This window comes from Bombina bombina, chromosome 2 (genome assembly GCF_027579735.1).
Source record: "Bombina bombina isolate aBomBom1 chromosome 2, aBomBom1.pri, whole genome shotgun sequence".
Lineage (NCBI taxonomy): Eukaryota > Metazoa > Chordata > Amphibia > Anura > Bombinatoridae > Bombina > Bombina bombina.
The window spans coordinates 1,115,341,873-1,115,366,724 of record NC_069500.1 but is presented as its reverse complement, the minus strand read 5'-3'; the positions used below and the strand labels follow the sequence as shown (position 1 = coordinate 1,115,366,724).

Genomic DNA, 24,852 nt, shown 5'->3' with positions numbered 1-24,852 from the left:
ATTAAGCCCACAATAGTGTCAACCAGCATTGAGCCCTTAATTTAAGCCAGTATCTTATACTGAGTTTGAGAAAATGGCTTACCTATCCCTAAGGGGATTTCTGACAGTCTTCTAGCATTACTTGGTCTTGTTAGAAAAATGACTGATCATACCTGAAGCAGTTAAGCCTGCAGACTGTTCCCCCCAACTGAAGTTCTCTGATATTCAACAGTTCTGTGTGGGAACACCAATGGATTTTAGTTATTGGTGCTAAAATCATATTCCTCTCAGCAGAAATCTTCATCACTGTTCTGCATCAGAGTAAATAGTACAAACCAGCACTATTTTAAAATAACAAACTCTTGATTGAAGAAATAAAACTACAAATATAACACCACATACTCTTTACCACCCCCGTGGAGATGCTACTTGTTAGAGAATTACTGGGGGGGGGGGCGGAGCCTGAGGGGAGCTATATGGACAGCTCTGCTGTGTGCTCTCTTTGCCACTTCCTGTAGGGATTGAGAATATCCCACAAGTAAGGATGAAGCCGTGGACCGTATACACCAATGTAGGAGAAATGGGCAATTCTCATGGACTCTCACCACCATAAAAATAATGAATTTATCAGGTAAGCATACATTTAGTTTTCCTCCAGAAGGTGGCAAGAGTCCACAAGCCATTACTCCTGGGATCTAATACCTCAGCTAAGGAGTCCATGAGTAAATGGGTGGGAAAAAGTTAAGAAAGACAACTATCTGCCAGCTACTAAGACTGTAGAACTTTCCTGTCAAAAACTATCCCAAACTATCCTATCAAAAACTATCCCAAAAGAAAAGTGAGCAAGAAACCCAAGTTGCTGCTGTGCAATCTACATAATAGAAACCTCATATTAAAAGACCAACAAAGTTGAACTAATCTAGTAGAATGGACTGTATAAATTTCTTGAAGAAATGTTACTGCTTCCCATAAAGCCATACTTAATAAAAGCTTTAACCAGTAAGTTAAAGTAACAACTGTAGTCCTCTGACTCATATGTGCACAAATGAGAATAACATTTTTAAACAATTATAGAACACAGAAACGTAACTACAATGCCTTGACTGAAAAAATCAAAGAAAATACTTTATCCTAACAGAAAATAAGATAAGGAATCTCACAAGAAAAATGTAAACTACAGTGTCCATTTTAGGACATCCTTGCTCCTTCCTCAAAAACTCCCTCCTCCATCCTTTAAAACTCCATGTTCCCTCCTTTCTCCTCCCTCCCCCAAAACTCCCTCCTCCATCCTTTAAAATCAGGTGTCAGACATCAGGAGTCAGGTATCAGACATCAGGTCTCAGGTGTCAGACATCAGGTATCCGGACTCAGGTGTCAGACATCAGGTATCAGACATCAGGTGTCAGACATCAGGTATCAGACATCAGGACTCAGGTGTCAGACATCAGGTGTCAGGAGTCAGACATCAGGTATCAGACATCAGGTGTCATGAGTCAGACATCAGGTATCAGACATCAGGAGTCAGACACCAGGTATCAGACATCAGGACTCAGGTGTCAGGCATCAGGTGTCAGGAGTCAGACATTTGGTATCATACATCAGACATGAGGTCTCAGGTATCAGGTATCAGGTGTCAAACGTCAGGTGTCAGACATCAGGTGTCAGGAGTCAAACATCAGGTGTCAGACATCATGTTGAAAAAATATCTGTTTATAATGTATTTTTTTTCATCAGGCAATCATGAAAACGAGCAAAGGGGATCGCGTCCAATGCTGCAGTCATAAGACCTAAAACTTCCATGCACATAGCTACTGAAAGGAATGATTGAGACTGAAGGTTCCGACAAGCTGAAACCAATTGTATTTGTCTCTTGTCTGTTAAGGACAGAGTCATGGACACTGAATCTATCTGGAAACCTAAAAAGGTGACCCTTGTCTGAGGAATCAAGGGACTCTTTGGTAAATTGATCCTCCAACCATGTCTTTGAAGAAACAATACTAGCTGATTTGTGTGAGATTCAGCAGAATGTAAAGACTGAGCTACTACCAAGATATCGTCCAAATAAGGAAACACTGCAATACCCTGTTCTCTGATTACAGAGAGTAGGGCACCGAGAACCTTTGAAAAAAATATTTGGAGCTGTCGCTAGGCTGAATGGAAGAGCGACAAATTAGTAATGCTTGTCTAGAAAAGAGAATCTCAGAAACTGATAGTGGTCTGGATGAATCAGAATATGAAGATATGTATCCTGTAAGTCTATTGTGGACATATAATGACCTTGCTGAACAAAAGGCAGAATAGTCCTTATAGTCACCATCTTGAAAGTTGGCACTCTTACAAAACTATTAAAAATTTTCCGATCCAGAACTGGCCTGCATACATTTTCTTTCTTTGGGACAATGAACAGATTTGAATAAAACCCCAGACCCTGTTCCTGAAACGGAACTGGTATGATTACCCCTGAAAGCTCTAGATCTGAAACACACTTCAGAAAAGCCTAAGCCTTCACTGGATTTGCTGGGACGTGTGAGAGAAATAATCTTCTCACAGGAGGTCTTACTCTGAATCCTATTCAATACCCTTGAGAGACAATACTCTGAATCCATTGATTTTGGACAGAATCTGCCCAAATGGCTTGGAAATTTTTTAATCTGCCCCCCATCAGCTGAGCTGGAATGGGGGCCATACCTTCATGCTGACTTGGGGGCTGGCTTTGGTTTCTTAAACGACTTGGATTTATTCCAATTTGAAGAAGGTTTCCAATTGGAACCAGATTATTTGGGGGAAGGATTGGCTTTCTGTTCCTTATTCTGTCGAAAAGAACGAAAACGATTAGAAGCTTTAGAGTTACCCTTAGATCTCTTATCCTGAGGTAAAAAAAAAAAACTCCCTTCCCCCCTAGTGACAGTTGAAATAATTGAATCCAACTGAGAACCAAACAAATTGTTACCTTGGAAAGAAAGAGATAGTAATCTAGACTTAGATACCATGTCAGCATTCCAATATTTGAGCCACAAAGCTCTTCTAGATAAAATAGCTAAAGACATAGATCTAACATCAATTTTGATGATATCAAAAATGGCATCACAGATAAAATGATTAGCATGTTGAAGCAAACAAACAATGCTAGACACAATAGGGTCTATTTCCTGTTGCGCTAAGTTTTCCAATCAAAAAGTTGATGCAGCTGCAACATCAGCCATAGAAATGGCAGGCCTGAAAAGATAGCCAGAATATAAATAAGCTTTCCTTAGGTAAGATTCAAATTTCCTATTTAAAGGGTCCTTAAAGGAATTACTATCTTCCATAGGGATAGTAGCACGTTTGGAAAGAGTAGAAATAGCCCCATCAACTTTGAGGATTTTTTTCCCAAAACTCCAATCTAACTGCTGGCAAAGGATACAATTTTTTAAACCTCGAAGAAGGAATAAAAGAAGTGCCAGGCCTATTCCATTCCTTTGAAATCATCAGAAATAGCATCAGGAACTGGAAAAACCTCTGGAGTAACCACAAAAGGTTTATAAACAGAATTTAAATGTTTACTAGTTTTAGTATAAAGAGGACTAGTTTCCTCAATATCCAAAGTAATCAACACCTCTTTTAACAAAGAACAAATATACTCCATCTTAAGGAGATAAGAAGATTTGTCAGTGTCAATATCTGAGGTAGGATCTTCTGAATCAAGTAGATTCTCATCAGAGGAGGATAATTCAGTATGTTGTCAGTCATTTGAAATTTCATCAACTTTATGAGAAGTTTTAAAATACCTTTTACATTTATTAGAAGGCGGAATAGCAGACAAAGCCTTCTGAATCGCATCAGCAATAAAATCTTTTATATTCACAGGGATATCATGTACATTAGATGTTGAAGGAACAACAGGCATTGTACTAGTACTGATGGATACATTCTCTGCATGTAAAAGCTTATCATGACAACTAATGCATACCACAACTGGAGATATAATCTCCGCTAATTTACAACAGATACACTTATCTTTGGTAGAACTGTTATCATGCAGCAGGAATCCAACAGTGGTTTCTGAGACAGGATCAGATTGAGACATCTTGCAAATGTAAGAGAAAAAAACAACATATAAAGCAAAATGATCAATTTCCTTATATGGTAGTTTCAGGAAAAGGAAAAAAATGCAAACAGCATAACCCTCTGAGCATAGAAAAAGGCAAGAGGCATATAGGAAGTGGGGTTTAAATGAATAAATTATTTGGCGCCAAGAATGACGCACAACACAAAATTACATTTTTTGGCGCTAACAACATCCGGAAATGATGCAACTCGCGTCATGGCAGACCCAACCTTGTGCAAGGAAACCTGGCCTCAAGTAAGACGCCGGAAATGCTGAATTTGCATCACCGAACGTACCTTTGCGGCAAAAAAATTATCTCGCCAAGAATGACACAATAAATATGAGCATTTTGCAGCCTCACGAGTATAATTTTGCCGCAACTTCCTAAATATGTTTTTCACAATTTTGAAACTGATAGGCTGCAAAAGGAAATATACATAAACTTGACTCATGGCAAATATAAGTACAATACATATATTTAGAACTTTACATTAATACATAAAGTGCCAAACCATAGCTGAGAGTGTCTTAAGTAATGAAAACATACCTACCGAAAGACACCCACCCACCCACCCACATATAGCAGATAGCCAAACCAGTATTGAAACAATTATCAGTAGAGATAATGGAATATGAGAGTATCTTTGTTATTAAATTCTATGGTTTTTCTAGCGGGAAATCTTTTCATAGGTTCTCTGAAAAGATTTCCCGTGAGAAAAACCATAGAATTTAATAGGTGATACTCCCTTCACATCCCTCTGAAATTCACTGTACTCTGAGAGGAATCAGGCTTCAAAATGCTGAGAAGCGCATATCACAGAAGAAAATCAAGCACAAACTTACTTCACCACCTCCATAGGGAGGCAAAGTTTGTAAAAACTGAATTGTGGGTGTGGTGAGGGGTGTATTTATAGGCATTTTGAGGTTTGGGAAACTTTGCCCCTCCTGGTAGGATTGTATATCCCATATGTCACTAGCTCATGGTCTCTTGCCAATTACATGAAAGAATTTAGAATTAAAATACATTTAAATTCTAATCTAGATTTGATGCACACATAGGTAATAAATGTATTTATTTGCACACCACATATCTTAACAGTTGTTGTTAGAATTGGATATCTATATAGGAGAGTGAACAAGCAAATTAAACTTAGATGATCCATATTTCTGTCAGAATATTACCATTATGCTGCTTTTCCTTTAAGGTGTTCTAACCAATCACAGGTTCACACCCCCTTTTTATCACCTGCTCACACCTCTAAGCTTTGCTTAGTAATTTGTAAAACTCCCTGAGAGACATACTTGTTCCTGAGTTAACTACCAATTTAACTTTACTTTAAACAACCTAAGGATTTCAAAGCACTATTCAACTTTTTCTATCTGTGTGAGCAAACCTAATCTAATCCTTTCTGAGTGTTTAATTTTATTTCAGACTGATTCAGCCATTCTGTCTCATCTCTCCCTGAACCGGATGCCTGCAGTTTTCACAGACTTCCAGCTGCACACAGCTAATCAGACTGCAGCCTGTTCCACATTTTCACAGACTGATTTACCTAACTAAGGAGTGTAATATCCAATCTCATCTGAGGTAACTTTCAAACCTTGTTCCATAATTGTTTCAGCTTTAATATTATCAGAAATCCTTCTGAGCTCCGGATAAGTGATTGTGGTGACATCACACGCCAAACACCGAGCTTCTCTCCCTCAACACAGGATCTCATCTCTGCATGTCAGCTGCAGCTTCAACTGAAGGGAGACAAGCATATCTGATCCGGTTAGTTAACTAAAGTATAAGATTTCTATGTCTAAAGACTGTATGACTACTACTTGCATTTATTCCTAAACTGCAAAGTACCTTGCTAACTTACTATTTTCCTGTGCTGTTTATATCTGACTGTTAGCTAAACTGTTCAGATTCCTACCAATATTAAAAGGCTTAATTTACACCAAATCAACCTAGTGTCACTTCACATAGTGTTCACTTTATGATTTGGTGTCACAAAACACAATTTTATTCTCTTTAAAATTAACAGTTTCTCTAGTTTATACTGTTATTGTTACATATTACTAAGCCTGAAAAAGAAAAGTAAGCTGGTTAAAGTTATGGATCCAGATGAATTACCCCAGGTTGTTTATAATTTGAGTCAGAAAATCGACCAGATGGGGCAAGCTATTAGAGACTTACAAGTGGAGAATAAAGTGTTAAAGGATATGTTCAAGGACAATAGAGAACAAAGATTTCCTACACCTGAACCACAAGTGAGTTTGCCGGAAGCATTTTCTGGTGACAGAAGGAATTACAGACAGTTTAAAAATGCATGTTATCTATTGTACAACCTAAAGCCTCTCACTTATCCCACTGATAGAGTGAAGGTTCTTACCACTGTATCATATTTAAGAGCAGAGCCTAGAAAATGGGCTGATCAATTATTTGAAACCAATTCACCTATCCTAAATTCATTAACAGATTTTTTTTAATGCATTGGATGAATTGTATACAGATACAGATGTACAACTAACAGCTGAACATAAAATGAGACAACTAAAGCAAGGGAAGAAGCCTATTGAAGATTACACTGCAGAATTCAAGTTGCATGCTTCTGATTCCTCTTGGAGTATGATTTCTCTAAGAAATCAGTACAGGTTAGGGTTATCCGAAAGTATTAAGGATGAACTATCTCGTATAGAAATTCCCAATACTTTAGAAACTATGATTAAGGTAGCCACACAGATAGACAGAAGACTGAGAGAAAGAAAGGCTGAAAGAATGCAGACAGAAACAACACCACGATCTCATGCATCATCTTATTCTCCAACTACTACTATCAGTTCTGAAACCAGTACTCCTATGGAAATTGGAGTGATTAAAGGGCCGCTTACCCCAGAGGAAAAGATGAGAAGAAGATCTAAACAACTGTGCATGTACTGCGCCAGCCCTAACCATACAGTTTCTGAATGTCCAATTCTTCGCAAGAACAAGAAGAGTAAGTTAATCTTGTTACATAACTCACACTATAGTAACAATTCAACAGCTTACTGTAACCTCCCTCTTTTACTACAGTGGGACCTTAGAAGATTGGAGACAACCGCTATCATTGATTCAGGCGCTTTTGGCAATTTTATTAATGCTACTGTAGTAACCAAAAATAAAATTCCAACTGTATTGAAAAAGATACCAGTGTCCCTCAAAGTTATTGATGGTTCAACACTAACAGAAGGTCCAGTCACACACCATACTATCCCACTACTTGTACTTACACATGAAGGACATACAGAATACATCACCTTTGATGTCATACCTTCTCCTCATTTCCCAGTTATTTTAGGGGTTCATTGGTTACAACTTCATAATCCCACAATAGATTGGTCTACATTCAAATTATCATTACACTCTTCATATTGTAAGAATACTTGTTGTCCACAACAATCTATCATGCTAACATCCACAGAAGAAGTTAACATTCCTAAGGTTTATAATGAGTTTGCAGATGTCTTTAGCAAAACTGAGGCTGATTCTTTACCTCCCCACAGGGTATACGATTGCCCTATAGAACTAATACCAGGTTCCACCTTACCAGTAGGCCATTTATACCCGTTAAGTCAAGCCGAACTCGATCATTTAAAACAGTACCTACAAGATAACCTTAAAAAAGGTTTCATCCGACCATCTTCATCACCAACAGCCGCAGGTATGTTTTTTGTGACAAATAAGGATTCCAGTCTAAGACCAATAATCGATTACAGAGAGCTAAATAAACGAACCGTAAAAAAACGATATCCGTTACCACTAATACCGGAAAAGACTTATCAATGCCACCATATTCACAAAACTCGACCTGCGCGGCGCATACAACCTAATTCGTATAAGAGAAGGCGATGAATGGCTCACTGCTTTCCGAACCAGGTATGGTTTATATGAATATTTAGTGATGCCATTCGGCCTTTGTAATGCGCCCACAGCGTTCCAACATTTTATCAATGACATTTTTCGTGACTTACTGGATATATGCATTGTCGTGTACCTAGACAACATTCTCATTTACTCCAATAATATTACAGATCACATCAAACATGTACGTTGGGTCCTTGCCAGACTAAAAGTACACAAACTGTATGCAAAATTGGAAAAATGTTCATTCCACAAATCTACAATTTCATTTCTTGGGTATACAATTTCCTCTTCAGGAGTTCAGATGCAAAGTGAAAAAGTGGATTCCGTTAAAGACTGGCCTGTACCAACGACTAAAAAAGAACTACAGAGATTCTTAGGCTTTACTAACTAGTATCACAAATTTATTAAAGATTTTTCTGGGTTAGTAAAACCACTCACACAACTCACAGGTTCCACAGTACCATACAATTGGACCCAGAAGCACACTGACATATTCCAACAATTAAAAAATCTATTCATTTCAGCTCCAATCTTAAAATTCCCAAATGAGAATTTACAATATGTGTTTGAGGTAGACTCATCAGACTACGCAATCGGAGCCATACTATCACAACGTACTTCTGAAAGTTCCCCACTTCACCCTGTATCCTTTTTCTCCAAGATTATGTCTCCTGCTGAAAAGAACTACACAATTGATGACAAAGAACTATTAGCCATTAGGAGAGCATTAGAATTCTGGAGACATCTCTTGGAGGGAGCCCAGCATCCCATATTAATTTATACGGATAACAAGAATTTACAATACCTCCAAAACAATAAAACACTTTCCTCGCGACAAGTGCGATGGAGTTTATATTTTTCCAGATTTGACTTCCACATCATGTATAGACCTGCTAACAAAAACGGAAAGGCTGATGCCCTCTCAAGACAACTACCCAAGATCGAAGACTCTCCAACCCCAACCACTATTATACCAGCAGAAAAATTCATTGGGCTCACTTCAGATTTTCTAACAGAAATAAGAAATTCCGCAACGCCAGTTGAACCAGCTCATAATAAAAACATCAAGCAAAAAAATGGTGTTTTCTACTATAAGGATCGGATATTCTTACCATCTGACTTACGTTTAAGGATTTTAAGTGAACATCATGACACTCCATTAGCAGGTCATCCAGGGGTAAAACGGACTTTGGAACTAATTACTAGGAATTACTGGTGGCCACACATGAAGGATACAGTTAAAGAGTTCATCAAAAGTTGTGTAACATGTCAGATTTCAAAAACTGACAGATCAACACCATATGGACTACTTATGTCCCTCCCAATTTCAAATTCTCCTTGGCAACAGATCGGTATAGATTTTATTGTAGAGTTACCACCTTCGAATAACCAGACTACCATCATGGTTGTTATTGATACATTCACCAAAATGGCACATTTTTTACCATATCACAAAATTCCATCATCATCTGAAACTGCTACTCTCTTCTTGAATCACATTTTAAAATTACATGTGGTACCCTCCGTAATTATTTCTGATAGAGGCTCTCAGTTCACCTCCCGTTTCTGGAAAGACCTATGCAAAGTTCTAAAAATTCAGCACCATTATACAACATCATATCACCCTCAAGCAAATGGACAGACTGAGAGAGTAAATCAGTGGATTGATGAATACCTCCGCTGTTTCTGCTCAAGTCAACAACAAGATTGGATAAAATTTTTACCTTATGCAGAATTTGCATATAACAACTTAACAAACACCTCTACAAAGATGACACCGTTCTATGCAAACTATGGGTACCATCCCAGTTTCACTTCTTTATCATCAACACCAGCAGACTCACCTATGGTGGATGAACTAAAGAATACACTATTGGAAAATTTCCAAATCATCAAAGAAAACATTGAGAAGGCCCAAACCTCTCAGAAATTCTATTATGATCTGAGACATAGGAAACCACCAGATTATAGAATAGGTGATCACGTGTGGTTATCGACAAAGAATTTGAAGTTTCATCTGCCAAGTAAAAAGTTCACTCAGAAATTTTGTGGTCCATTCCCTATCACAAAATTGGTAAATAGCAACGCTGTCACGCTACAGCTGCTGACGACCATGAAAATTCACCCAACTTTCCATGTATCCTTATTGAAACCCTATCTTCCTACAATATCTACTGTTCCACTGATACCCACAACGTTGGTACCATCTGAAAATTATGTCTTTGAAATTGAACGAATCCTGGATTCCCGAATGTCCAAAGGGGTTCTCCAGTATCTAATTCGATGGAAAAACTTCACGGAGGAGGAGGATAGTTGGGAACCATCTGCCAATCTCTCTGCACCTAGATTGGTATCCCTTTTCCATCGACGCAACCCGGATCGTCCTCGACCTCAAGCTGACGATCAGCTTGCTTGAGGAGGGGGTCCTGTCAGAATATTACCATTATGCTGCTTTTCCTTTAAGGTGTTCTAACCAATCACAGGTTCACACCCCCTTTTTATCACCTGCTCTCACCTCTAAGCTTTGCTTAGTAATTTGTAAAACTCCCTGAGAGACATACTTGTTCCTGAGCTAACTACCAATTTAACTTTAGTTTAAACAACCTAAGGATTTCAAAGTACTATTCAACTTTTTCTATCTGTGTGAGCAAACCTAATCTAATCCTTTCTGAGTGTTTAATTTTATTTCAGACTGATTCAGCCATTCTGTCTCATCTCTCCCTGAACCGGATGCCTGCAGTTTTCACAGACTTCCAGCTGCACACAGCTAATCAGACTGCAGCCTGTTCCACATTTTCACAGACTGATTTACCTAACAAAGGAGTGTAATATCCAATCTCATCTGAGGTAACTTTCAAACCTTGTTCCATAATTGTTTCAGCTTTAATATTATCAGAAATCCTTCTGAGCTCCGGATAAGTGATTGTGGTGACATCACACGCCAAACACCGCGCCTCTCTCCCTCAACACAGGATCTCATCTCTGCATGTCAGCTGCAGCTTCAACTGAAGGGAGACAAGCATATCTGATCCGGTTAGTTAACTAAAGTATAAGATTTCTATGTCTAAAGACTGTATGACTACTACTTGCATTTATTCCTAAACTGCAAAGTACCTTGCTAACTTACTATTTTCCTGTGCTGTTTGTATCTGACTGTTAGCTAAACTGTTCAGATTCCTACCAATATTAAAAGGCTTAATTTACACCAAATCAACCTGGTGTCACTTCACATAGTGTTCACTTTGATTTGGTGTCACAAAACACAATTTTATTCTCTTTAAAATTAACAGTTTCTCTAGTTTATACTGTTATTGTTACAATTTCAAACAAAATAGCTAATGTCCCATTCTAAATTTAAACCCAAGGGAATTCTAGATTTTAGTTTACAAATCTAGTATAGTTAGTTTTTATCACAAATTTTATACCTGTTCCCCCCTCTAGGTGGAGTTATAGCCAAATCAATGACTTTCACAGAAAAATCACCAACACTCATAAAATGAATCTGATTGAAGTGTCTCGTAACCGTGGAATCTTTGTTATAATTTTTTACATCATTCACAAGTTCTCTAATTCTTACATTAACCTCCCTTGTTGTCTTATCTATGTACTGTACATGGCAGATATTACATTCAATGAGGTAAATAGCAAAACGGGTCTTGCATTTGGCGTAAAAATAAATCTCATATTCATTTTTATCAACTGTTGATTTGAACTGCCTTGTTACTACCATCATGTCACACGTAAGACACGTTCTAGCTCCACATCTGATGAAATTCCCCTTTCTTCTAAGCCAATTACCACCCCCCCGTGAGCGTCCCTCTAGGGACCATACTTGGGGACAATCTCGATGCTAGTATCTCTGGCTTTTTAGAGACAAATTTGCATTGTTTGATTAGACTATGGAGAACATTGTCAGCAGCAAGAATGGGTAGATTTCATTCCAGAATCGATACAATTCAGGGAAATTGAGTTGTATATTCTGTAGTAAATACTGCACTGTCTTTAAATGAGGTATCAGACATTTTAGTCTTCACAGTATTAATTGTCATAGAGCTCACTTGTATTTTAGTTTCTTCTAACTTTGCGCTATCATACCCACTCAGGGCCAGCCTATCTACTAATTGGTTTACCTGTTCTAGATAAATGTCATTATCATTAGCATTGAGTCTTAGCCTAGTAAACTGTCCCCTTGGTATGGTACGTATGAGGTGAGGTGGGTGACACAAACTAGCGTGCAATATTGTATTGCCCACAGGTTTTCTATAAGTTTGTGATAAAATTCTCCCACTTTCCAACTCTCCCTCAAGAGTCACATCCAAGAAGTAAGTTTTTTTCCAATCAAATCCACCTACAAATCTGAGACACATTTCAGTATTATTCAAGAATGAGATAAATGTCTCAAAACCACTGTCATCAAGAGACCCATCCACAATCAAAACAAGATCATTGATGAATCTCTTGTAGAACTTTATGTTCTTAGTAAATACACAGTTTTCATTATTATATATGTACTGCAATTCCCAATATCCTACATATAAATTGGCAAATGAGGGGGCATATTTCGCCCCCATTGCCGTCCCACAACATTGGAGATAATAAACCTCATTGAACATTAGAAAGATATGGGTTAAGAGAAATTCCAGTATAGAACAAATATAAGTCTTGGTATCATTCTCATACACTGTAAATTTGTCAAGAAAATATCTGATGGCCCCATCAGAAAATATCTGATGGTCCAAGAGTATGGGGAATAAATGTATAAAGTGATGCAATGTCTACAACTATCCAAGAGAAATCACTCTGCCATACAAAGGTTTTGAAGTTATCAAGCAAATGTGCAGAATCTCTCAGATAGCTGTAAAAATTACTCACCAAAGGCCGAAGAATCTAGTCCAGCCACTCCGATAGTGGCTCAAGCAATGAACCAATGCCAGATACAATTGGCCTACCAGGTGGGTGGACTGGATTCTTGTGTACCTTTGAGAGGTAATGTAACAAAGGTACTATGGGAAATTCAGGTACCAGATGCTCTACATCATCATTCTTAAACACCCCTAGATATACACCTTCATTCAATAAAGATAGAAATTGCCTCTTGAAGATCATAGTAGGATTACCATTTAATGGTCTGTATGTTGAACTATAACTTAATTGTTGTAGAGCCTCCTCAAAGTAATCACTCTTATTAAGTATGACAATGTTCCCTCCCTTATCGGAGTTCCTTATAACAATGTCAGGATTAGCCTGGAGGGACTCTAATGCCAATCTTTCAGATTTTTTAAATTGATTGATAGCTGTACCCCTGAATTGTATGGGGTAAAAATCAGAGCCAACCTTTTTTGGACCTGATGGCTGGTCTTGCCCATATAGAGTATCATTGCCCTACTGTAAGACAACCAAACTGTTTAAATCACAAGCATCCTGAAAAGATACCTAATTATAAACTTTAGCATATCCAATACAGTATCGTCAGTCTGCATTTCAAAACCAGTTTGCAAAGCAAAAAACGTCTTTAAAGTCAGTTTCCTGATCAACCTGTTAATATCTAAAAGGGTATTAAATGGGGAAAAAACCCTAGTGGGTGCAAAGCCCAAACCCTTACTTAACAGGTTGGTCTGATCCTCACTCAAAGTATATACAGACAAATTGATAATGTTCATATCACTCATTCCATATTCTTTGATGCCCCTTTTTCCCTTATTCTTGTTTTTTTATTTTCTGACCCGCCTAAAGGGACTAGTGCTTCCTTTTTTAGTCCTTTTTTTTTACTCCTTCTTAGAATCTTTCTTCGAACGCTTCTTAGTTTCCTTAGAACATACTGCAGGTCCTTCACTCTCAGTATCATCTATGGAACCCACCTGTAGAGAATGAGAAGACAGAGAGGAGATAGAAGAAATAGAGGGAGACGGGGTAGAGGAATTAGCTGATGTAGCTGAATCAGGATCTGATGACTCCGCTTCAGTAGACGTGAATACAACTTTCTTGGGAAATTTATTCTTCAATATGGGTTTTGGTGTCTTTTCTTTATTATCTTTTTTCTTGTTTCCACCCCATTGTTTTCCTTTATTCTGATGTGTCTTTCAAGTCTTCATCTGAAAAGAAGGCTGCTGGTATACTCTGCTAGATTCATAATCCAAACAATCTCTATGAAATTTCTCCCCTTTATGTTCTGCCAAGATGGAATCAAGATTGTCTATATGTTCCTTTATGGTAGTTTTCTGTTCAAGAAATTTATCATGACTTTCAAATTTCTTGAGTTCTTTATCAATTTCTTCCACCTGTTCTTTTAGGCTCAGCCTTTTATGTTGTTTGCAGCATTTTAGAATCTTTAGTAATTTAACTGAACACTCTGAAAGAGCATCATTGCACTCTGCTATGATATCAGGATCTTCTACCTCAATGGTTGGAAATGTATTAAGTATGAGACCTCTAGGAATTCTGTTTAATTTGACATGGTGTTCAAATGCCTCTAAATCCCAGGTTAATCTGAGGTTGGCAACAAGCAGTTTTTCTAAAGCCTTGAATTGAGATTCTATGCATGGACTGAAGCCTTCATATCTATCAGCTGCAAAGATGCGCCTGAATAATTCTCTCCTAGCATCTGCATCATACAATGAGCTGGATAAAGTAGTGTTGTCTATGTCCAAGATTGTACTCTACACATCCACAGATGTGACCACTGCTATAAGCTGCCAATGTGTATTCTTACCGAAAAAAATAGTAGTAAGTGCTCTGCAAAATGCTCTGTAAAAATATTTCTGACTTCCTCCAGACACAGTAGAAATTAGGATATGTAACCAAGGAAAATACATTTTATCTAGAAAAAGCAGAGATAAACTCTATCATAAAGACTGTGTCTGCTCACCAATAAATGAGCCATAGAGCTCTTCTGAGTGTACTGCAAAATGAATATCTTAGAATTAATGTGCACAATGACTAAAATTATATTTTCAAATAAAGATTTGCTGAGTTTAGAAGATTTAAAGAATTTTGAAAATCTTCAATAGCAGAAAACCTCTGAAACTAGATCAGACAGATTTCCACATTAAAGTAAAAAAAAACTGCAATCACACCAACAATGTCAAAACTGTTGACAACAGGGAACCCATTTGTAGAAAATAAAGGCCTTTCAAAAGAAATCATCTAAACTTTTCCATAGGGTCCCTGGAAAATGAACTAACCTCAAAAAGAATAGTAAATAATATGGATACAATGGAAATTACATGTTTAGCATGTAAACAATTCCCCAAAGCTTGACAAAAGAAGCTGATAAAGGGAACTTCTTTGAAAATATGAAAACTGAGTAAAGTAAAATCCTGGGAAGGCCTATTTCTAGGAAATTTATATTGAAATGGCCTCATGGAAAAGGAAATTCAAAAAGAGATTTGGTAAAGGTAGAAAAAAACACCATGTCAAATTATATTATAGAGTGTTCTGCTGGATTAAGGTCGAGGACACCTAAAATACGAAAAGCCTCTCTTAGCAAATAACAAGGATGGGGATAAAGATAGTTTCTCTCCACAAAGGGAATTCTAGGGGCAGTTAGAGCACTCACTAAGACCCGTCTTAAAGGCATCAAAAGTCATATGTGTCACGCTGTGCCGTTGCTAGGGCGGCGTCCTCTCCATGCTCATTGCCTAGGGCTGTGTCGGCTCAGTATGCGTGTGGTGCTGCCGGCCGGTCTCTTGGAGCCTTGCCAAGGGTATTTAAACAGCCAGCAAATGACCTGTCACTGCCCAAGTATAGGTGCTACTTTGTGTACCCTGGCAGTGACAGACCGCTTGCTGGATGATACTTGTTACTGAACCCTGCCTGTCTCACTACGCTAACTGGTTAACCCCTTATCTGCTGGACTGATACTTGTTACTGAACCTTGCCTGTCTCACTACGCTAACTGGTTAACCCCTAATCTGCTTGACTGATACCTTGTTGCCGAAACCCTGCCTGTCTTACTATGCTACCTGGTTAACCCCTGAATTGCTGGTCTGCTTTTCTGTTGCTGTATCCTGTCTGCCTATTTGCCTTGTGCTGTCCTGCCTGTGGTGAGTGCCGCTCACCTCGTTTTCCTGATATTCTCTGCTCTGGGATATTCCCTATCTTTCCGACTCAACGCCAGGATAACAAGACTACTGGCCGAGTTCGGTCTGATAGAGGAGTATCCCACGAGCCTCACAACATGTCAACCTGCAACTGAAGAATTGCAAATCCTAAGCTTCTTACAAATCTGGTCAGGAAAAAATTCCTGATTATTAGACAACATCTTACCTACAGAAGACAAATCTGAGGATTCAGAGACTGAATTTTAACTGTACTGATCTATTCCAGAATCAGTAACCGGGTAATTTAACTTTATCAGATTAAATCTATGCGCTAACTTTGTGGAGGCTAGATTACAAGTGAGGTTTTTACACAAGCGATATCGTCTTTTCGCAAGCATTTTTAATTGTGCTGATATTATAAGTGGAGCGAAAAATGCAAGATCGCTAGCACAATCTTGATTTAAGCGAGAATCCTTACTTTGATCTCAGAGCTGTGGTTAACTGTTTTGCAAAATTAAAAAGTTGCACAAAACACTTCAAAAATACATTACAAAGTACAGTTACACTCATCATAACACTGTCTAATAAATATATATATAAAAAATTGCATTAAAAAGTTATAATGGCTAAAAGATATGATATCTCATGTGTTAGGAAAAAAAAAGCCGCCGAAGAGCTTTTACATTGAGAGTGGGTGTTTTTTTTCAACTTTTTTTCCTCCATTGACTTCTATGGGGGAATGCAAAAACGCGATCGTGATTTTCTAATTTCAACTTTTAACGCGATTTGGGTTACTGCTAGTGCAAAATACATTTTTTTTAACTTGTAATACTAGAGCAACGCGACTAGCGCAAAAAGCTTAACTCTAGCGATTGCAAAGAAAAATATACAGCACCACTTGTAATCTAGCCCTTTATGTTAATATCTCTAAGTGTTTAATGTCCCTTTAAGGAAAATATTAAGTATACTTGAGAAAAGTGTTCTGAAATACAATAAAATGTAGGGTAATTTGCCACAAGCAGATTGCACACACCACCTCTTAAATACAATTTAATACGCACTACACATGTAATAAGTAGGCATACAATAGTAAAAGCAGGAGACTAGCATAGGTGAAATATGACTGTGTGTAACTGTGACTGTGTGTAGCTTTGTCCCCTGGCTATGCTATACATGAAAAATGTACCTACTAATAGCCTGCAGGCTTTGTGTGTGCTCTGTCTCTGTACTTACCTGAACAGCACCCACACCGCTGTGCTTACCAGTCTCAGAGAAGATTGCTTCCAGTTAAAGAGCCCATCCAGTGCCATGCAAACAATAGCAGAGGATTTATGAGAGGAGTACCAGGATGACCCAACAGGAGGGGGCTAGGTACAGGTCCCTGTGACACCTGTGGCAGACTTGTGACTAAAATCCCATTGGGAAATATTGTGTCATTAACCAGTACTCCATACCCTCTCTAACCAAGGCTTGTCGCCTGTGTGTGTGTGTGTGTGTGTGTGTGGGGGGGGGTAACAGGTCTCCCATTGGTCTGAGAACCCCTTTCAATGTAGAATCTGAAGCACCTCAACTCTTCACCTACTCCTGGGAGCAAAGAAAAAACTGAGATATACAGGGAGGTGGGAGGGTTCAAAAGCCTGTGCACCAGCATTTTAAGCTGAGTACTTGCTCAGAGAGCAAGTATCTTCTGGTTATGACTCAATTTACATCACTGCTTACATCATAAAAGCCCCACTGACTCTATGAGCAGCTGCAGTATTTAAAATGCTGGTGCACTGAGAATATATAGCTATGTTTCACGTGCACATAGCAGTGATAACGTTTACTAGAATATTTTTTGACAATATATGTATTTTGTAATTATGTTTCTTTTTAAAGGGACACTGTACCCAAAAATTTTCTTTTGTGATTCAGATAGAGCAGCAATTTTAAGCAACTTTCTAATTTACTCATATTATCAATTTTTCTTCGTTCTCTTGCTATCTTTATATGAAAAAGAAGGCATCTAAGCTTTTTTCTTGGTTCAGAACTCTGGACAGCAGTTTTTGATTGGTAGATGAATTTATCCACCAATCAGCAAGGACAACCTAGGTTGTTCACCAAAAATGGGCCGGCATCTAAACTTACATTATTGCATTTCAAATAAAGATACCAAGAGAATAAAGAAGATTTGATAATAGGAATAAATTAGAAAGTTGTTTAAAATTGCATGCTCTATCTGAATCATGAAAGAAAATTTTTGGGTACAGTGTCCCTTTAAAGATGTAATTCGTCTATGTGCAGTTTAATTTGACTGGAATGTTTCTTTAAGGGGTTGAAGTTATGGTAAGTTTTAGAGTTTCAAAAACACTAGGATTTACCATCACTAAAAATAAAGGCCACCTTCATTAATCAGTTTAAAAAAAAACTGATGAAGAGGTTCCTTTATTTTGACGCAGCTTCACTGCTAAGCCTAGCGGTTCTGGAGGCCCACAGCGCTGCTGTTTTTTTTCTTTCAATGAGGTCATGTTTCCACCTCTTAGCCAATAGCCATGTGGGCTTATAGCATAATGACGAATGGCCCTCACGACTACTGGCTAAGAGGTGGAGACGTCACCTGAATGAAAAAAAAAAAAACAGTGCTATGGTCCGCTAGAACCGCTAGGCTTAGCAGTGAAGCTGCGTTGAAATAAAGGCACCTTTTCATCAGTTTTTTTTTAAACTGATGAATGAAGGTAGACTTTATTTTTAGTGATGGTAAATCCTAGCGTTTTTGAAACGCTAGGATTTACCATCACTTTAATGTCTGAAGTCATGCAATTAATATAGTATTTTTCCCAACCGTATCAGTATATAAATGTCCCTATTTAAATTGCTGGGGAAAACACAGATTACAAGAGGTTAAAAAAAAAAGACCAAACTTGAATTAATTGTGTCTTTTTCTCCCCCTAAGCATCTGTGTGTGTTACTGTCTATATCTTTCTGCTCATGCATTATCAAGATGTAGACCAATTTCCATGCTCTTACCTTCATATCTATTTCAGTTCCATGGATTTGCTGAGCCACTGTTTTAATAATTCCAATAACAATATCTTGAAGTCCTTCTCTCTCTGAGTAGTAGTGCAAAATAAGTCCCTTTCCCTTTTCTGCATCAGTACATCTAAAGGATGGGGCACGCATACCAGGATAAATAGTAGCAAGGTGATCGTGGAGAGCATCCAAGTTCTATAACAATAAAACAAAAATACTGTATATGTTTTAGTTAATATGTTTATGGTTTTTTACTGAAAGTAGATTTAAAAAGGGATAATGTTTATGACAAGGCATTTGACTGGGAAGGACTCTAACGTATATATATATATATATATATATATATATATATATATATGTGTGTGTGTGTATATATGTGCATATATGTGTATACATGTGTTCATAGGTGCAAATATGTATGTGCAGAAATAAATACATATATACACATACAGTGTATATACACACACACACATATATATATATATATATATATATATATATATATATACAGGACATTTTTGTGGGGGTACTCACTGAATACCAACATCTCTGCTATCTTATAACAGCTAATATTTTTTTTTACATATAAAATATAAAAAAATATAAGTTATTAAAAATGAATAAACATACTGTAAAATATAAAGATATATTATACGGATTATTTAGAGTATTTTACAGTTTGTTTATTAACGTTTAACCATTTATATTCATTTTTAAAAATATTTTATATGCAATATTTCAATAACGCGCCTTAAGATTACTATGGGGCAATATGTTCTAAGTATTTTTAAAAATATTTTTAATGTATGTATATATATATATATATATATATATATATATATATATATATATATACATTGACATATTTAGACATGTATATGTATGTATGTCTATGTTAAAGCCCTTTACACCTGACACCTCATATCTCTGAGCCCTTATAACTTTTTGTGCATTATTTTTATTAATCATTTTTATCAGAAAGTGTTATTATGATTGTATCTGTACTTTTAAATGTATTTTTAAATTATTTTTTCTACTTTTTTTGTCACGCATTTACTTTAAACTTGTAATATGCTCACTCCTTCTGAGGCGCACAAACAGCCGCGATACACCTGATATAGCATGCAACTCGTTTAGCCGTATATAATTTTTTGTGAATTATAAATGATGTATTATAAAAGCAATATCATATTTTAACATTCTGTAACTGTACATATGCCCCAAAATAAAAAAATGTGTTATAGAATGTAATTTTTTAACACTAATTGTTTCAATTAATAATAAAAACATTTTTTGTAAAAGCTTTGAAACATTTTAATATAATTGATTTTCTTTAATGGTTTTACATAGTAGTCAAATAATATTACAGTTGTCTAGTTTCTATGGCATTTCTAAAGTAATTTTGCCAGAGAAGTCTTATCTAGCATCGGAAGGGCCCTGCATAGTTCTCTGCTGTTTAACACTTATGATGCTACAAGCTGTCTATAGATAACTCACAATTAATTTGTGTTCACTTTTGGGCATAATTGATTTACTTTTGTAACCCTAAGCTTAAACACACTCAAGAGACATCTTAAGAGCATATTTATTCATTGATTGTTAGCTTTTTAAGAGGTATTGATTTTTTTTTTTTCAAAATGTTAAAAGTGGCTTTCAATGATAAGAAAGAAAATGGTAATGCAATTGCCACACATTTCCTTAAGGTGTCAGGTTTATATTTGCACAGTTTTTTTTAAATAGTTTTCCAATAGTTCTTGATGAGCAACATTTATGAAAGATGCAATAAACTTATTCTAACCTGCAGAAATTCTCTGACATTAGATCCAAGGACACGTAGGATGGTATCATAACCAGATTCTTGGCAAAAAACAAAAAACATATTTCCAAACATCTGTAGGATATCTCCTGCATTAAGATCTGTAAAATATTTAAAAAGTAAGAAATCATTTTAATATATTAATAAAATCCACATTAAATTAAGTTAAAGGGACATAAAACCCAATCTTTTCCTTTCATGATTCAGATAGAGCATGCAATTTTAAACAACTTTTCTCTCTTCTTTTGGTATCATTTATTTACAATCACACCTAGGTAGGCTCAGGAGCAGCAATGCACTACTGGGAGCTAGCTACTGACTGATGGCTGCATATATATGCCACTTTTCATTGGCTCACCTGATGTGTTCAGTTAGCTCTTGGTAGAGCATTGCTGCTCCTTCAACAAAGGAGACTTAGAGGATGGAGCAAATTTTCTAATAGAAGTTAAATGGAAAGTTGTTTAAAATTTTATGTTCTATCTAAATTACAAAATACAAATGGAAATGCCGTATTAAAACACAATGAATTAAATATCACATTATATGCAACAACTTGGAGAGGTATGTTCTACTTGTGGTGGCCTTGTGTGAGTAGTTGAATCGCCCCACGTAACTGACAGAGGCGGACCCACAGTATGTGTTGGAGCAATAGTAACCCAAGAACCAGATAACGGTCGGAATTTTGGTGATGCAAATTAAAGCCAAACGGCTGCCGACAAAGGATGCAATAAGGTACATTAGGTATCTCTACCTATAAGTGGAAACCTCTATTATCTAATTGTATTTTGTCACAGAACTGACCATCAACAGGTGAGACCTAGAAAGCAGTTTTTTACTGCGGTCAACTATCTGTGTGAACAGTTTGACACTAGTGAGACCTAGAAAGCAGTTTTATACTGCGGTCGTTCAGGGCCGGCGCTTGCATACAGGCAAGTTAGGCAAATGCCTTAGGGCGCTTCAGCAGGTGGGCGCAAACTTGGAGCAGCAAGTGACTATGCTACAGCAGCAGCATCATTCCATTTTTTTTCTTTTGCTGTGCACTTTTTATTTATGGGCAATGTACCTTCCGTACGCCCCTCCCCACACACACACATGCTGGCTCTCTCATTACTTCAACCATGCTGCTACACAGTCCTGAGTTCAGCCCCGGTCACATTCCTCATAATCACACTGCATAAGGAAGAGACCGGAGAGAAAGGGGGAGGAGCGTGATGAACAAGCAGCCAGCAGTAACACGGAGCATCAGAAGCTTTCAACAGGTAGGCTAGGCTGGTAGCAAAAAGATATTGCTGAACTGTTTTACTGATCAATCATGTGTGGATTGTTCAGCAGAGGGGGAGCAAAAGTAACTTGCATTAACTCTATGACTGCCAGGCAGGACTGCATGTCATTCTGTTACTGTACTGCAGAGCTTTCCAAACTTTTCATGTTGGCGACACACTTTTTAGACCTACATCATTTCGCGACACATTAATTCAGTTGTACTAGCAAAAAGGAGGTTAAACTAACTTATTTTAAAATATACGGACACATACATAAATTATATAATAATAATATGTATTTACAAGTAACAGTATGTATGTGCAAGAATTAGAAAAAAAGTTTAATAACACCAATAGCTACTTACTATTTTAATGGGATTTATGGGATGAACACAATTTTTGAATATTTGGTAAAGATACTCGCATTTCATCATCAAGCATTTTTAAGCTTCCACTTCCTATCCATATATCAAGAGCAGGAGCAGCAATGCACTACTGGGAGCTAGCTGCAAAAAAAACCCCTCTGACTTCAGCTCAGCGTTTAAGCTGCCACCCTCAGAGCTCCGTGAGCCCTACTGACTACTGCCTGCGCTGCAAACACACTGCTGTCCCACTCACTGACTACACGTGCATTCACAAGCCAATTAAGGAGACTACACGTGCAGTCAGGAGCCAATGTGCCGCCAAAGCCGCCAATGTTTCAGTTCCCACTGAGCTGCACCAATTGGTTAAGATGATCTGTGACCCACTAGGTATCAATCATGTGTCAACCATGTGATATGCATAGCAGGCAGGCGGAAAGTCAGAAACCTAAAAAAAAAAAAAATTTACAAAAATTAAATTTTAAAAAAATTGTGCTGAAACAGGGACACACCTACACACTGCTGCCGACACACTAGTGTGTCCCGACACACAGTTTGGAAAGCACTGCTGTACTGTCTTGTTCAAAGATTAGCTGCACTGTGCACAAGTGACAAGGTGGAATAAGGTAACAGATATTACCTACCCTTAAGTTTTAAATAATTTGACAATCATGTCCATATTTTATGAAATGTCAGTTCTGTTAGCTCTAAATAGTTCATAACCACATGCTTGTTAAAAATGCAAAGAGGAATGTGTTGCATGTTGTTTTGCATTTGAAAAACTCATTAATAAAACTTAAACATTGTTTTTTTAAGGCAAATCAGCCATATCTGGCTCCTGGAAAGTGTTTCTTGCTCCTCATTATGACTATTGGCTGTTACATTTTAAATGCATTTGTTAGCCCCCTTAAGGCATTAGTGGACAGGAGACATGCTGGTGTCTGATTTATGGACCCCAGCAGATATTCAGATTCCTTATTCTACTCTCCTGTCTGACCCCTACTAAGCCACTGGAGGGTATTTTTTTCTAATACCCCATGCCCACCAAATAAACACCTGACTCTCCTGTCTGGATCTGCTTTGATCCTATATTTTCCCCACTCCCAAATAGTATTTCAGTAAGAACTACAAAGTCAAAATCTGTATCTGACATGAAAGTCACTAGGCTGCTAGAGTGGTACTAAGATTGAATACACTCTGGCAGACAAGGGGTTATACATGATGTTTATATAAACCTCATTCCTTTAGTTTAGTTGGTTTGGTATTTCATCATCAGCCTCAATTAAACATGAGTTTTCAGCATAAATAGTAAACAATTCCCTATATGTCAGATAATATCATAGAAGGTTTTATTAAAAGGATGTTTACAAGTGGAGATATATGTGTAGTGCTGAAAAATTCCTGAAGTATTTGGGCTAAAAACATTTTTACAAAACACATGTATAATAATATGTTAAAGTATTTTGCACACATATATAAATTTTAATTTTGTGTGTACTTCATTTATGTGTGTATATATGTATATTTACAGTGTATGTGTGTGTATACATATGTCTGTATGTGTATATATGTACAGTATGTGTGTAAGTAAATATGTATATGTACAGTATGTGTGTAGGTAAATATGTATATGTACAGTATGTATGTGTGTGTGTATGTATATATATATATATATATATATACAGTATGTGAGTGTACATATGTATGAATATGTATAGTATGTGTATGTATTTATTTATATGTACAGTATGTATGTTTATGTATATACTGTATGTATGTGTGTATGTACAGTATATGCACAGTATGTGTTTTTTTGTGTGTTCATATGTATATCTGTGCGTGTGTGTGTGTGTATATATATATATATATATATATATATATATACAGTGTGTATGTCTTTATGTGCATATATACTGTATGTGTGTATGTATATACTGTATGTACAGTATGTGAGTGTACATATGTATGAATATGTACAGTATGTGTATGTAAGTATGTATGTTTATTTATATACTGTATGTATGTGTGTATGAATATGTTAAGTATGCAAGTGTGTATGTTTATGTATATACTGTACGTATGTGTGTATATATATATATATATATATACACTGTATATATAAAGTATGTATGTCTGTATGTGTATATATATATATGTGTGTATATATATATATACTGTATGTACAGTATGTGAGTGTACATATGTATGAATATGTACAGTATGTATTTATGTATATGTACAGTATGTGTGTATACATGTGTGTTCATATGTATGTCTGTACATGTGTGTGTGTATGTATATATGTATATATATATATATATATATATATATATATATGTGTGTATGTGTATATATATATATATATATATATATATATATATATGTATACTGTATATATACAGTGTG

General features: G+C 36.8%; 1 protein-coding gene across 2 annotated transcripts in view; it reads right to left on the bottom strand.

Annotated features, from left to right (window-relative positions):
- GUCY1B1 (guanylate cyclase 1 soluble subunit beta 1) overlaps window positions 1-24,852 on the bottom strand; it is a 396,478-nt gene that overhangs the window by 302,773 nt on the left and 68,853 nt on the right. For both annotated transcript variants that reach the window (XM_053703767.1, XM_053703768.1), the window contains exons 4-5: window positions 20,805-20,923; window positions 19,004-19,201 (exon numbers count right to left, since the gene is read on the bottom strand). In XM_053703767.1, coding sequence (XP_053559742.1) covers window positions 19,004-19,201; window positions 20,805-20,923 — 317 coding nt within the window. The remainder of the gene's footprint in view (window positions 1-19,003; window positions 19,202-20,804; window positions 20,924-24,852) is intronic.